Genomic DNA, 16,110 nt, shown 5'->3' on the forward strand with positions numbered 1-16,110 from the left:
TCCACAAGGCAGCCCACAGCAGGTTGCATACACAGGCCGTGCTGAGCAACAGATGGCCTGGCTGGGTCTCCAGGGAACTGTGCAAGGTGACAAAACCAGTCCCAGAATCTCACACACTAGGACTGTTTCTATGACATTCTTGACATGAGAGTGGTGAGCGGTGGCTCTGGTTGGTGGGGGGGTGGGAGGAGGGCGGGTATGGCTCCACCAGGCCAGCCTGGGGCATTCAGGTGGTGACAGTGCTCCGCCTCCCTGTGGTGGTGCATGTGGGCCTACATGTGACCACACCCATGTGTGTGCACACGGACTGGACTAAGGTCACAGAGTGGAGCAGTGTCACTGTAGTTTTTCCAAGATGTCACCATTGGGGGAGGCTCGGTACGGGGTCCTCAGGATCTGCGTTATTTGTCACCCCCCTGCACGTGAACCTGCCATGACCGAGGTGGTACGTCTCCATGGTCAGCCATGTGTTTCTAGGCACCACCCCCCCCCCCCCCCCCGCCTCTCTGGGGGACGGCCCCATTCTCTGCATCGCTCACTAGCGGCTGGAGGTGTCTGTTTGGGGATGCCAGCCGCCACCTCTCTGTTTTGGGGACTTAGGCTCTGGGGGTTGGATTCTGAGGAGGGTGATTGTGAAGGGAAGCGGTGGAGCAGGGTGAGAACATTCTGAGGCTACAGACTTCATTCTTTCAAGGGCTTGTTGAAAGAAGCCCTGTAGCTCTGAGGAGGGGTCGCTGCCTTTATTTACTGCCACCCAGGGAGACCCTGGCCCCCTGGTGTGTGGAATCCGGAGTCCATGGGCTTGTTCTCTAAAGGGCAGACACTCAAGACTGTGCAGATCAGCTGGCCTTTTGTTGCACCTGCTTGCACTTGTAGCCATGGGCACACCGAACGAGAGCAGCTGCGTTCTAGTAAAACTTCACAGAAACAGGTGCGAGGTGCAGTAGGCCCCTGGCCTAGAGTTTCCTGACCTCTGTGCTTTTGCTTGTCAGTTTTTTCCTAAAGATTGTTTATTTGACAGAGTGCATGTGAATAGGGAGGAAGGGCAGGGGGAGGGAGATGCAGATGCCCTGCTGAGCAGAGAGCCCCATGCGCCCCAAGATCGTGACCCAAGCCCAAGACAGACGTTCAGCTGACGGAGCCCCCAGCGCCTGAGCCTTTTAGCTTTCTTTTTTTTTTTTTTTTTAAGGAAAGTTTTGGTTTTTCTTAAGATTTTATTTATTTATTCATGAGAGACAAACAGAGAGAGAGAGGCAGAGACACAGGCAGAGGGAGAAGCAGGCTCCATGCAAGGAGCCCGATGTGGGACTCAATCCTGGATCTCCAGGATCACACCCCAGACTGCAGGCAGCGCTAAACCGCTGCGCCAACCGGGGGCTGCCCCGCCTTTTAGCTTTCATGTCATGTGTTGCCCTGCTGCTTGGGAAGCTGCATGCTATTCCTTTCCCTGTGGTGCTGACTTTTCTAGCCTGCTCTGCGCCTTCCGAGTCTGATGCTAATTGGTGACATAGCACCACGTGGACCTCCAGGGGAGGAGCTACGTCCTTGCCACTTCTCTCCCACCTCTTGTGCAGCTGTGGTCTCGATTCCTCTTGTCTTGTTCTCTAAAATCGCAGTTCACAGAATTGCTTACTCGTATCTTTGCCCAACGTTCTTGCATCTCTGATCTTTCCTGTTTCCTCTTTTTTCTGTAACAGCTTTATTAAGATATAACTTATGACTGGCCTCCTTCACTTAGCATGTTTTCCAGGTCCATCTGCTTCATAGCATCATGTATCTATATTTCATTCCTTTTTACAGCTGGAGAGTACTCCATTCTGTAGATACATTTTATCCATTTATTATTATTATTTTTAAAATTTTTTATTTATTTACTCATGAGACACAGAGAGAGAGAGAGAGGCAAAGACACAGGCAGAGGGAGAAGCAGGCTCCATGTAGGGAGCCCGACGTGGGAATCGATCCCTGGTCTCCAGGATCATGCCCTGGGCCGAAGGCAGTGCTAAACTGCTGAGCCACCCGGGCTGCCCCCATTTATTATTGATGGACATTTTGTAGATTATGAATAACACTGCTGTAAATATTAGGGTACAAATCGTTGTGTGCATATTTTTACTTTTCTCAGGTAATACTTAGGAGTGGAATTGCTGGGTGAAATGGTAACATATGTTTAATTTTATTGGGATTTGCCAGACAGTTCCAGACTGGCTGTCTCATTTTATGTCCCCACCAGCAATGTGTGAGGGTTTGCCTCACTTTTAATGATGTAATTTGTCTTGTTGAGCTATAAGAATTCTGTACACAGGGATACCTGGGTGGCTTAGAGTTGAGCATCTGCCTTTGGCTCAGGGTGTGATCCCGGGGTCTTGGGATCGAGTTCCACATCAGGCTCCCTATAGGGAGCCTGCTTCTCCCTCTGTCTGTGTCTCTGCCTCTCTGTCTCTCTCATGAATAAATAAATAACATCTAAAAAAAAAAAAAATTCTGTGTACTGTGGGTAGTAGACCCTTATCAGATATGATATGCAAATAATTTTCTTCATTCTGTTGTCTTTTTACTTTCTGAAAATGCCCCTTGATACAAAAATGGTTTTGATTTTGATGTTTAATTTATCCATTTTTTTCTTGTAGTCATGCTTTTGCTGTAATAGCTAAGAATCCATTGCTAAATCCAAACTCATGAATATTTTCCTGTTTTCTTCTAAATTCTTTTTGATGTTGTTGTTAAAGATTTTATTTATTTATTCATGAGAGACAGAGAAAGAGACAGAGACACAGGCAGAGGGAGAAGCAGGCTCCTTATAGGATCACATCCTGAGCCAAAGGCAGATGCTCAGCCATTGAGCCACCCAGGCACCCCTCTTCAAAGAGTTTTATAGTTTAATCTCTTATGTTAATTCTTGGGTCCATTCTGAGTTAATATTTGTACATGATTTGATGTAGGGTTCCAGCTTCATTCTTGGCATGTGAATGTCCAGTTGTGCCAGCAACATTTGTTGAAAAGACTTATTTTTTTTCCCCCACAGAATGGTCTTGGCACCCCTGTTCAAATCAGTTGACAATAGATATATGGGTTTATTTCTGAATGCTCAGTCTTGTTCCTTTGATCTATATGTTGTGTTTATACTTTTGTTTGTTTGTGTTTATACTTTGACTTACATGTTTATATTTATGTCTGGGTTACTATTGCTTTTTAGTAAGTTTTGAAATTGGGAAGTGTAAGTTGTCCAATTTTGCTATTCTTTTTTTCAAGATTGTTTTTGCTATTTGGAGCCCCTGGTGGTGATTCTATATGAATCTTAGAATCAGCACACCAGTTTCTACAGAGAAGCCAGCTGGGATGGTGACAGGGGTTGTGGTGAAACTGTAGATCACTTTGGTTAGAATGGCCATCATTACAATAGCAAGTCTTCCAATTTGTTAACATGGGATCTTTTTCAATGTATTTAGATATTTGATTTTCTTTCAACCATCATTTGTAGTTTTTAGAGCTTGCATTTTGTACTTTGAGTTTATTCCTAAGTTTTATTTTTCTTGATGTTGTAAATGTATTTTTCTTAATTCTCTTTTCTGATTCATTGTTGCAAGTGTATAGAGATACAGTTTAATTTTGTATAGTGATCTTGCAGCTTGCAACCTTGCTGAATTCCTTTATTAGTTCTGACAGATTTTTAGTAGATTCCTTAGAATTCTCTCTACATAAGGTCATCTGAGTGAGCATGAAGAAAATTTTCTCCGTTTCCAATTTAGATGCCTTTTAAGTTTTTTTCCTGCATAGCTGCCCTTGCTAGAATCTTTAGTATAGTGTGGAATAGATGTTGCAAGAACAGGCGTCTCTAATCTGTTCCTAGTCTTGTTGGGACAGTGTTCAGTCTTTCATCATTATGTATATATAATGTTAGCTGTGGGTTTTTCACAGATATCCCTTATCAGGTTGAAGAAGGTACCTTCTTTAAAAATGAAAAAAAAAAAAAGGGTACCTTCTTTTCCTATTTTGTTGAGTGTTTTTATCAGAAAGGATGTTAGAGTTTATTTTTTTTAATTTTTTTTAAATTTTTATTTATTTGTGATAGTCACAGAGAGAGAGAGAGAGAGAGAGAGAATGAGGCAGAGACACAGGCAGAGGGAGAAGCAGGCTCCATGCACCGGGAGCCCGACGTGGGATTCGATCCCGGGTCTCCAGGATCGCGCCCTGGGCCAAAGGCAGGCGCCAAACCGCTGTGCCACCCAGGGATCCCATGATGTTAGAGTTTATTAAATGTCTTTTCTGCAGCAACTGAGATTATTGTGTTTATTTTTTTGGTAGACAGGGCATAATATTACTTTGTTTTTGGATGTTAAAACCAACCTCACATTCCTGGTATAATTTTCACTTGGTCATGGCATATGATCTTTTGTGTATGTTGCTAGATTGAATTTGCTGTTATATTGTTGAGGATTATTGCATCCGTATTCATAAGAGATACCAGTTTGGAGTTTGCATTTGGTTTTGGTATCAGGTAATACTGGCATTGTCAAGTGATCTAGGAAATGTTGTAGCCTCTCACTTTCTGGAGGGGTTTGAGAATGACTGATGTTAATTTTTCTTTCAATATTTGATAGAATTCAATGGTGATGCCACCTGCACCTCCACCTAGCTTTGTAGTTGGTGTTTTGATGCCCAGTTCAGTCTCCTTATTTGTTAGAGATTTGATGATATTGTCTATTTCTTCTTGAGTCAGTTCTGATAGTTTGTGTCTTTTTAGGAATTTGTCTCTTTTATCTAAGTTGTAGAATTTATTGGCCTAAAATCTGGTTTTTCTCTTCTTCAAGTAAACCCTTTAGAAATTACATTAGTAACGTAGTGAAAGTCTTTTGGAAAATTCTACACTCTGTTTATCTGGATATGTTTATAATTCTCCACAGTATTGAAATTTTTTCTTTTCTTTTTTTTTTTTTAATTTTTATTTATTTATGATAGTCACAGAGAGAGAGAGAGAGAGGCAGAGACACAGGCAGAGGGAGAAGCAGGCTCCATGCACCGGGAGCCTGACGTGGGATTTGATCCCGGGTCTCCAGGATCGCGCCCTGGGCCAAAGGCAGGCGCTAAACCACTGCGCCACCCAGGGATCCCTGAAATTTTTTCTATGTAAGAAGGGGTTCAGTGTTTTTCTCCTAGTGTTAAACCATTCTGTGGAACATCATCTGACCAGGGAGTGTGCTGCTGACAGGTCTTCTAACTGTCCTTTTCTCGGGAGGGGAGTGTTTCCTATGCCTGTTTTAGGAGCTTGTCGTTCTCATTATTGGACATTTTAGTGCATTGTGATTAGGTATGGGGTACCTTGTATTCATTTATGCAGCTCTCTATGAACATGTGCTTCCTCTATTTGTGGATTTATATCTTCTATGATTTCTGGAAAATTCTCAGCCATTTTCTCTTCACATATTTTCTCCATTATCCTGTTCTCTTCTTCAGGGACTCTAGATATAGAGCAAACCTCATTTTATCTTCTCACATATCATAACTGTACTTCCTATTTTTCATCTTTTTGTAATACATTCTAGGTATTTCTTCAGTTTTGCCCTCCTATCCATGCAGTCTTTCTTCACTTGTGTCTAATCTGCTAGTTTGTTGAGTTTTTCCTGTTTCAGTAGTTATATTTTTATTTCTCAAAGTTCTGTTTGGTCCATTTCCATATCTGCTTGGTATTTTTGATAGTTCCTCGTTACTTGCTCAATTTTAAATTCCATCTTTTACTTCTTTAAACAATCTTTGAAGCTATTCATGTTCTTTACTTGATATCAGATAATAAAACTTCAGAGATAATTTCTGTGTTGTTTTGGCTGATTCATCAATGCTGTATTGTCTGCTTGGGTTTTTAGTGGTCCATGATTGTGAGTTCGTGTTTGGTCTTTAATCTGTGGGAATCCTGGGGACCCAAATAGGAGATGCTTTCCTCTAGGGAAGATACAGAGCTTCTTAAGCTGTGGCTTAAGAGAGAAATCTGTTTAGACCCCATACTAACTGGGGCTTATTCCTAGAAGCAGTGCTTCCACTGACATCTGCCTGCAGAACAGCTGAGACTTATTTGCTCCTTGCTCAAAACCCTAGTTTTGGCTCTTTTAGGGGTGAATGGCAAGAAGAGGGGATTGAATTAGCGATTTCCGATTTCCCTTATCTTTAGCAGGCTGAAAGTGTACTGAAAGAAGGTTTTTTTTTTTTAAAAGATTTTTATTTATTTATTTGAGAGACAGAGAGTGAGTGAGTGAGCATGACCTGGGAGAGAGGTAAAGGGGGAGAGGGAGAAGCCGACTCCCGGTTGAGCAGGGAGCTTCATGTGGGGCTGAATCTCTGGCCTCTGAGATCACACCCTGAGCCGGAGTCAGAGGCTTAACTGATTGAGCCCTCCAAGTGTCCCTGAAAGGTATGTTTATAGGGATTTAGTTGTTTTGTGGGAGGGCCCCTGGAAATCCTCTGTATTCCCTGAAAGTGACATTCTCTGTAGTATGGTCATGTTACTGTCATTTATTTGGGTATTGTTTTTAATTTGTTATTATTAAAAATAATGTTGACATTCCCATTTTTGTACTTTTTTTTTAAAAATTTTTTATTTATTTATGATAGTCACAGAGAGAGAGAGAGAGGCAGAGACACAGGCAGAGGGAGAAGCAGGCTCCATGCACCGGGAGCCCGATGTGGGATTCGATCCCGGGTCTCCAGGATCGTGCCCTGGGCCAAAGGCAGGCGCCAAACCGCTGCGCCACCCAGGGATCCCTCATTTTTGTACTTTAATCCTCATGCACCTAGGCATATCTGTGAAGTACATTATTGGAAGTAAAATTGCTAGATTGATAATAGATTCTGTCAGTATTGTCCTTCCAAAAAGATTCTGGCAATTTATGTTCCTTCTTGCAACAGTTGAGGGCCCTCTTCCTGCATGCCCCCCAAAACGCTATTTGTTACCAATATTTAGGATTTTAATTTTCTAAACTTTTATTCTCAACCATTTATATTGTGAAATATAGCACGGCCCAGTGATGTGTCACAAAGCAAACTCTTGTGGAATTACTTATGTCTGGATGTAGAACACTGGGAGCCAAACATAATCCCTGTTGTTATTCTGCTACTTATTCCTCTTTCTTTTCTTCCAAGAACTGTTGTATTGACTTATATTTCTTGAGTTTAGTTTTGGTTTTGAGCTTTATATATGGAATTCTACCTTTTTTTAAAGAAGGAAAAACAACTCTATATACTGTTTGTAAGATTCACTCATGTTACTGTGTGCATTTCTATACTTGCATTGCTTTATAGTGATCACTGAATAGATATACCATGCTTTATCCATGTTACTGTTGATGGATGTTTGGGTTCTCTGTTTTGGGCTGCTGTGGATAAAGCTGCTTATAAAACATTCTTACCCAGATCTCTTGGTGTACATGTTACATGTTTCTCTTGGATGTGTTCCTAGGAGTGGAATTTCTGGGCCAGAGATTTGAGCATATTAGCTTTAGGAGATACTGCAAAACAGTTACCTCCTTATATTCCCTACAACTGACTAGAGTAGTTCCCATCACTCCTCATCTTCTCCACCACTTGGCTGTGGCTTTTTTAGCCATTCTGGTGACTAGTGGTGGCTTGTTGTGATGATGAGATTAAGCACCCTTTCATATGTTTATTGGCCATCTGTGTTTTGCGTGAAGCCTCTTGCCCAGGTTTTGTATGACTCTTTTTCTTACTGATTTGTAGGAGTTCTTTATGTATTCTGGATAGAAGCCCTTTGTCAGATATATATGCTACTGGTGTCTTTGACTGTAGTTTGTTACTCTACTCTCTCACTGGAATACTTTTAAGAATTCGGAAGTTCGGGCAGCCCTGGTGGCGCAGTGGTTTAGCGCTGCCTGCAGCCCGGGGTGTGATCCTGGAGACCCAGGATCAAGTCCCACATCCGGCTCCTTGCATGGAACCTGCTTCTCCCTCTGCCTGTGTCTCTGCGCCTCTCTCTCTCTCTCTCTCTGTGTCTCTCATGAATAAATAAATAAAATCTTTAAAAAATAAATAAATTCCTTTAAAAAAAAAGAATTCGGAAGTTCATAATTTTAAGGTAGTTTAATTTATGTCTTTCTTAAGAAGTGTTTATATTGGGCAGCACAGCCCAGGTGGCTTAGCGGTTTAGTGCCACTTTCAGCCCAGAGCCTGATCCTGGAGACCCAGGATCAAGTCCCATGTTGGGCTCCCTGAGTGGAGCCTGCTTCTCCCTCTGCCTGTGTCTCTCTGTCTCTCTGTCTCTCATGAATAAATAAGTAAAATCTTTAAAAAAAAAAAAAAAAGTGTTTATATTTTATCTATCTTAGGGTCCTCCAGGTATTAAGAAACCTTTATTGTTTTGCCTATCTCATTTGGTGGGTATGGCATGAGGTAGGGTTTTATTTTATTTTCATATGGAATTTTCCCAGAATCACAGGAATTATCCTTATCACTAGAGTCAAAACAAGCCTTGATACCCAGTAGAGCAAATCCTTTTACCTTCTGCAAGAATATCCTTTTCCTTGTAATCTTAACCTTTGCTTGTGTACATAGATCTTGGAATTAACTTGTTCAGTTCTACAAGGAAAAGCAGTAACAAACCTGTTGGGATTTTGATTGGTTTGGCATTAAAATGACAACAGGAGCTAACAACTATACAATATTGAGTCTTCCAACATGGGCATTTTCTATTATTTTAGGTGTTATTGAAAACTAATAAAAGTGTTTTAGGATTTTCTTTCTTTCTCTCTCTCTTTCTCTCTCTCTTTCTTTCCTTTCAAGATTTTATTTATTCATGATACAGAGAAGGGGCAGAGACACAGGCAGAGGGAGAAGCAGGCTCCATGCAGGAAGCCTGACTCCATCCCTGGACTCCAGTATCACGCCCTGGGTGGAAGGTAGGCACTAAACCGCTGAGCCTCTGGGATTCCCTGGGATTTTCTTTAGAGGGGTCTTATATTTTATTAGATGTACTCCTAGATATTTGATGGTTTTAGATATAAATGGTATGTTTTAAAATATATTTTTTAAAGATCGTATTTATTTATTCATGAGAAACACACACACAGAGGCAGAGAAACAGGCAGTGGGAGAAGCAGGCTCCATGCGGGGAGCCTGATATGGGACTTGATCCAGGGACCACAGGATCATGACCTGAGCCAAAGGCAGATGCTCAAACATTGAGCCACCAGGTGCCCCTAAAATATTTCTTAAAAAAGATTTTGAGAGAGAACTCACACAAGCAGGGGCAGCAGCAGGCAGAGGGAACCGGAGAAGCTGTCCTCCCTGCTCAGCAGGGAGCCAGACATGAGGCTCATCCCAGGACCCCAGGACCATGATCTGAGCTGAAGGCAGATGCTTCACTGACTGAGCCAACCAGGGGCCTCTCTTTTAAAATATTTCATTTTAGGGGCCCCTGGGTGGCTCGGTTAAGTGTCTGACTCTTGGTTGGGGCTTAGGTCATGATCTCAGGGTGCTGGGATCGAGCCTCACAGGTTTCCTGTTCAGCGGAGAGTCTCTTTGTCCTTATTTACTCTCCCTTGCCCCTCCATGTGCACGCACTCTAAGATAAAATAAAGACATTTTTATATTTCATTTTAAAGTGTTTGGGATATAGAGGAATGCAATTGGTTTTTCTATTTGACCTTCTATATGTCAACCTTGCTAAACTCACTGATTCTAACCATTCACTTAGAGCTTTTGGATTTTGGTTATATGGAATCGTATGTCTATGAATTTGATTATTTGCTTTCTAATCCTTATGCCTTTTACTTTGGTTTGCTTAGCTGTATGTAGTTATGACAGTTAGAAATCTAGTCTCATTCCCATTCTCAGAGAAACCATTTTACCACTAAGTTATTTGTTGTAGGTTTTTGGGGTTATTTATTTTTTATACAAATAACAAATATTTTAATTAAGGTGTTTCTTTTTTTTTTGCATACATGTTTGTGGGTGATATTTTTTGTAATATCTTTGTTAAGTCTTGGTATTGACAGTATGCCTGCCTCATTAAACATATGAAGAATGTTTGCTCATTTTCCGGTTCTCTGGAAGAGGTGAAGAAAGAACTGTATCATTTTTTCCTTAAATGGGCATCCAGGCGCCCCTCATAATCTTTTTTGTATCGACTACTAGCAACATTCCATTATGGTGGGAGAACACAGTCCATATGGTCCTTTGAAATCTGAGATTAGCTCTTGATCCTTTGAAATATGTTGTAATTTGTTTTATATATAAAGGTCAATATATTTAAAAAATGCTTCTGTGCATACTTGGAAAAAAGGTGTCTTCTCAAATTGTTGTGCAATGTTTTATATCTTCCCATTAGGTCAGAATGTGTTCAGATCTTTTATAACCTTATTTTACTGTCTGCTTCTTCCAAAAGGAAGATGTTTTGAAGTTTTACATAATAATTATGGAATTTTCTGTTAGTTATTTTGAGGCAGGCTATATTATCAGCTTCCTTAAATTTGTAATTGTTAAACCCTCTGGTAAATAAAAATTTTCATTTTCAAGTGTCATTTATAATTTTCAATGCCCTTATCTCTGTAAAGTTTCCTTTGATACCAGTGTAACTTATCTAGGTTCTTTTGGTTAATATTTGCACTGCATTATCTTTTTCTGTTTTTGTTTTTCTTGTTTTTTTGTTTTTGCTTTTTTAATATTTTATTTATTTATTCATGAGAGAGAAAGAGGCAGAGGGAAAGGTAGGCTCTGTGCAAGGAGCCTGATATGGGATTCGATCCTGGGACTTCAGGATCACGCCCTGGGCCGAAGCCAGGTGCTAAACTGCTGAGCCACCCAGGGATCCCCTCTTTTTCTGTTTTTAATATTTGTGTTTGCAATTAACCATTTATCATGGTTTGATATTTTTTTACTTGGGTTTAATTTTTACCGCCTGCTTTATTAGGTTTCTTTTCTTTCAGGTTATTGTTATTATTTTTTTATCACACCATTTCTCCTGTCTGTTGGAAGTTTCTGAGTCTCTTGCTTTTTCTCTCTTAGTGGTTATCCTAACCTTTGCAGCAAGCGGTTGACCTCTAGCACCTTCACTCTGTTTTTGGACAAGAAAATTCTTAGAGTGTATTTTACTGTCCCCCTGACTTAAATCCTATTGCTGTGTATTCTCTTGTTTTAAACTCAAGGAGATGATTACCGTTTATACAGTCCATGTCCTTTTACCAACATGTTTCTCGTGTTGCTCTTGCTTGGCCCTGCACCCCAGAGCTTTTACCTCTGGGATGATGTTGTCTGAAGATACCCTTGTGTCTCCTCTGTGTAGGTCTGCTAGTGACTCAGCCTTGTGTTTGTTTTGTGATGTGTAAAAGTGATTTTGTTTTTTTAGAGTCATTCTTGAGTCTGTGGCTTGATGTCTTTACTCAGTTTTGGAAAATATTTGGCCTTATTAACATCTTCAAATTTGATTTCTGTCCGTTTCCTTCGTATTTTCCAGCTATTTTACTTAACATGCTTCATTCTGGATATTTTTCCTTGGATCTATCTTCCAGTGTAGCAAGTCTCTTGAATTTTTCCTAATCTGTTAAAACTATCTCTTAAATTCTTAATATTGATTTTTATATTTTTTCAGTTCTAGAATTCACATATAGTCTATAGTCTCCAGCTCTCCTCTCATTCTTAATTTTGTCTTTTATTCTTTGACCAGAGCAGGATATCTGTCTGGTACCTATAGCAGTTGGGGACCATGTGTAGGTCTGCTGACCTGGGACTGGGATATTTTTGCACATTTTCACTCATGTCATGTGTTATACCTGCATATTTTAATTTGTGTGCCAGTCACTGTATTTTACAGTTCTTTAGAAATTATTTGTAAGGCCTGGGATAGTGTCTTCTTCCAGAGGAGATCTTGGGTTTGCTTCTGCTGGGGGCCAGGGAAGCCCTAGCAAGTCGGGGGTCCTCTCACCCCAGTTTTGGTGACTCATCTCTTTGAAGCAGGGCTGCAGGTCCTGGAAGGCTGCTAACCTGAAGACAGGGTTCACGGTTCCCCAGCTTCCTCTGGTTGTGCCGCAGCTGGGCTGGCCCTGAAGACACAGGCTTTACTCAAAGTGAAAGTCTAGCCCTTCCATTCTCCATTCTGTGTCTGACTATATTTGTAGTTTTGTGCATCTGATAAGTGAAAAATGTTTGGTATAATTTGCATTTCCTTGATTAGTAGTGAGTGAGAGCTGTTCAATCTAACAAATTCAAATGATAATGTGAAACTTCGAAAAACAAAGGGGGTTTTGCAGCTGGTTCCTGGACTGTGGTGGGGTGCGGTCCTGGTGCTGACCTCTCCGTCCCCACAGGTGCAGCAGTACCGGGTGGCCATGACTGCGAAGGACTGCTCCATCATGATTGCGCTCTCCCCTTGCCTGCAGGATGCGAGGTGAGCTGCTTCTGCTGTCCCCTCACACCTAATCGTGCACCGCGGTTTGCTTAACTGCTTGCTCTCTATACGTTTGTGATTTTTTTTTTAAAGATTTTTTTTGAGAGCAAGCGACTATGAGAGAGGCCATGAGCCAGGGGGAGGGGGAGGAGAAGCAGACTCCCCACCAAGCAGGGAGACGACATGGGGGTGCGATCCTGAGACACTGAGATCATGACCTGAGCTGAAAGCAGATGCTTCACTGACTCAGCCACGCAGGCACCTCTATAAGCTTGTGATTCAGTTGGAAAGACATTTAGAGAGAATAACTTACAATGTCCTATTAGAGACTACTATGATTTTCTAAGAATATACTCCAAAGACTTAGCAGCAGTTTGGATCCTATGGTAGAAATTCCTCTCAAAGCCCCACGTGCCCACTGATGTGTGGAGGCCAGAGGAGCCTCCTTGGCCCTCACTTTGCCTATGGGGCAGCACGTCTGCCATCCGGCTTCCTGTTGGCAGGTCTCTTTGGATGTTAGTATTGTGTCTGGTCCCCTCCCCTTCCTTTTTTTTAGGAATTCAGGATGAACCTGATAATCTTTTTTTGCTAATTAGATGGCGTCGTCAGCAGTGATCCTCGTGGTGCCAAACCCCACACAGTGTTTGTGGAATGTTCTACATTCTTCTGACATGTGTTCCTGGGTCAGGATGACCTTATCGTTGGCTGCCAGCCACCCCTTTTTGAACTAAACATTCCCAGGGCTGCTGTTCCCTGGCAGGCACAGAGCAGAGAGGAAACACATAGGGATGTTCAGAGGGTGTGTCACACACAGAGGCTGTTCTGTTTAGTTGAGGACCCCCGTGATCCCGTGAGGAAGTGCCTGCCGTGCACTGATGCGGTCACATGACAGGAGCATGCAGAGGTCACCCGCTGCCCTTCCTGAAACAGGCCTGCCCTCAGGAATGCACGGGGCTGGCCGGGGCCTGGCAGGCCCCACCAGCTGCTTGGCAGATGCTGTTGGGGCAGGGGTGGAATACAGGCCCCGGAGCCCCGTGGGGCAGCGTGGAAGAGTCCGGCGTTGGGAGTGGAGCCCTGGGCTCACGGGAGGTTGTGCTGGACACAGCGACATGTTGTGTAGCTTGAGCGCCGGTTGGGTCATGGCTGGGACCCCAGCGGCTGAGTCCGGATGCCCTCTCCCCACAAGGAGCACTTGGGAGCAGGCATGGAAAGTGAGAGCCTCGGCCTTGATTAGCTTCCTTAGAACAGGAGTGTGTTCATTTTCCCCTCCTCCCAGGCAGGAGCTTGGGAAATTCGTGGTATTTGGGATGCCTTCCAAATCTAGAAGAGTAGGAAGTGTGGGGAAACTAGGACTCCTGAGTATTTTTCTTGGGCTTATCTAAGCTTATGTATTTAACCAGTCGCCGGACGTGAGCCTCTGAGGGCTGAGTGAGATGGATACACAGCAGTTTTAGTACGGAGTTCAAAACTGGCCTCTCAGTGGTTGGTTTTAATACAAATAATTGTTCGTTTTTTGTCATAAGCACATGACTATTCTGATGTTTAGAAAACACAAAACTAAGCTTTAAAAACAAAACATCAAACACTGCAGATAAGATGTGAGACTAAGGCACGAAACCAGATCTCTCTCCCCAGAGGTGAGGAGCCTCAGGGAACAAATGGGCTTCTCAGCAGATGTGGGGAAAAGTGCGTGAAGGAAGTTTACTGCGGCGGGCTGGGGAAAGGCTGGGCCTGTGTGCTCCTGGTGGGCATCACAGGGCGTGAGCCCTGAGCAGGGTGGGGGTTTGGGGTCCGTGTGTCTTCAAGCTGCTCTTTCCTTTGCAGCTCCGATCAAAGGCCTGTGGTCCTTTCATCGAGATCCAGGTTTGCTTTCTCTGTGTCTGTGCTGGACCTTGACCTCAAGCCCTACGAGAGCATTCCTCACCAATACAAACTGGATGGCAAGATAGCCAACTTCTATTCAAAGACTGTACACGCCAAAGACACGGCCATGATGTCGCCCAGGTTCAAGGAGAGCGAGGACTGCACGTTAGTCCTCCATAAGGTCTAAGCGCTTCCTTCGGGGTCTCGGAGCCTCGAACACACAATGCGAGGGTTGGACGAGAGCGCTGTTCTGTTGTGCTGGGAGACCTCTGGCTGTGAACATGGTTGCTGTTTAGCCCTTGTGCAGGCGGGACTGCGTCTGGGGGACCGGGAATGGAAGGTCAGCAGACGCACCCTCCGGGATGAGGAGGTGGGGGCTCGTGCGCCGTGTCCCCACCCCTTCCTCCCCACCTGGGGCTCATGTTTAATCTCTGATGTCAAAGCCTTAAGACCCAAGGTTTGGCGCTCCTACCACCACATGCTAACGTAGAAAACTTGAATTGTCCCATACATCTTATAGTTTGGACTTGAAGGAAAACATGGATACTACTGGACCTGTCCCAGCCGAGTTACGTGGTCACTGTTTTCTGTGCGAGCCTCTGGTCAGCACAGATGTTGTGGGCGCTGTGCTGCCCACAGGCAGGTGGCTGGTGTGAACGTTGGTCCTGAGCTGTTGTGGACTCGGGGTCTCTGTGGAGGTGCCACGGCCACGGCTCTGCACAGGGTCATCGGGGAGTGGGACTCAGGTCACGGGCAGACACCACTCACATGAGCACTGAGTCTCTTTTTAGCTCAATGATTTTCTCTTTTACTTCAGTGGAGATGAGGTGTTCCTGCCCCAGTGTGGTCGCTGCTGCCCAGAGCGGGGGTCAAGGCGACTCCACGCCAGGCGCTCTGGGTGTGCAGGGAGCCCCGCCGGAGCCAGTGTGATGCATCCCTGCTCCCTCAAGATGAGTGACTTCTGGCTGGCACCAAGAGGGTTCTCGTTGGGGTCACCGTGGGTGTGCCCGGCTGCTATGAAAACTGTGGGGAATCTTGGCTTCGGTTTTTTATTCCATGGTAGGTTGTACAGATTATTTATATCATCGTTTTGAGGGACTAATGAAGGTTTATTGTAACATAAGATTATAATAGTGAAACCACGGGATTGTATGAAAATGCTACATGAAAAATAATATTTTGCTGATTGTAAATTTTTGTGGGGAATTTTGTGATAACTTGAGAATTATACTTGTTTGAATCAAACCAGCTCTCAGAATTTATTCAACGTTGTTCTAACATTTACATCTTCCACACTTGAAGGTTCAAAAAGGTGCCAATGACTTGTGGCTCCTCTGTGTGCACTGGGGGGCAGGCAGCTGGTGAGATGCCCCCACAAGGACATGGGAGGATGGAAGCATCTGTGTTGCTGGTGTGTGTGAGGTGGGCTTGCCTGGGGTGCTGCCCTGGGGTGTGGTGGGGGAAGGCCCTTCAATGCAGAGGCTTCGTATGAGGGGACAAGGCTGCATTACTGCATTTTTTAAGCTGATTACTCCACTTCTATGTGAAGACCACAAAGAAAGAGTGGGGGGCAGAGCAGGGTGGCAAGGTGGGTGGTGTGTCGCCCTGGTGTCTGGAATGTCTAAGGACTGTGGCCCCTGCGTGGCAAGGGGAGGGCCAACCCTCAGGACGCCTCCACCCTCAGACTTGGTGAGAGGGGACCAGCTGCTCCCCCAGATCCAAGGATGGACACTTCTGTACTTTCTGAAAAGTTAAGCTTTTCTTTTAATTTTTTTTTCGTAATCTATTACCAACGTGGGGCTCACCTCACGACCCCAAGATCAAGAGTTGCATGCACCCCCAACCAAGCCTGCCAGGCATAT

The 16,110-nt window shown here is 43.7% G+C and overlaps 1 protein-coding gene across 1 annotated transcript in view; it reads left to right on the plus strand.

Annotated features, from left to right (window-relative positions):
* IPPK (inositol-pentakisphosphate 2-kinase) overlaps positions 1 to 15,493 on the plus strand; it is a 40,810-nt gene extending 25,317 nt beyond the window's left edge. The window contains exons 12-13 of the mRNA XM_025423680.3: positions 12,306 to 12,385; positions 14,210 to 15,493. Coding sequence (XP_025279465.1) covers positions 12,306 to 12,385; positions 14,210 to 14,435 — 306 coding nt within the window. The 3' untranslated portion in view covers positions 14,436 to 15,493. The remainder of the gene's footprint in view (positions 1 to 12,305; positions 12,386 to 14,209) is intronic.
* Positions 15,494 to 16,110: the final 617 nt, after the last annotated feature.

This window comes from Canis lupus, chromosome 1 (genome assembly GCF_003254725.2).
Source record: "Canis lupus dingo isolate Sandy chromosome 1, ASM325472v2, whole genome shotgun sequence".
NCBI classification, from domain to species: domain Eukaryota; kingdom Metazoa; phylum Chordata; class Mammalia; order Carnivora; family Canidae; genus Canis; species Canis lupus.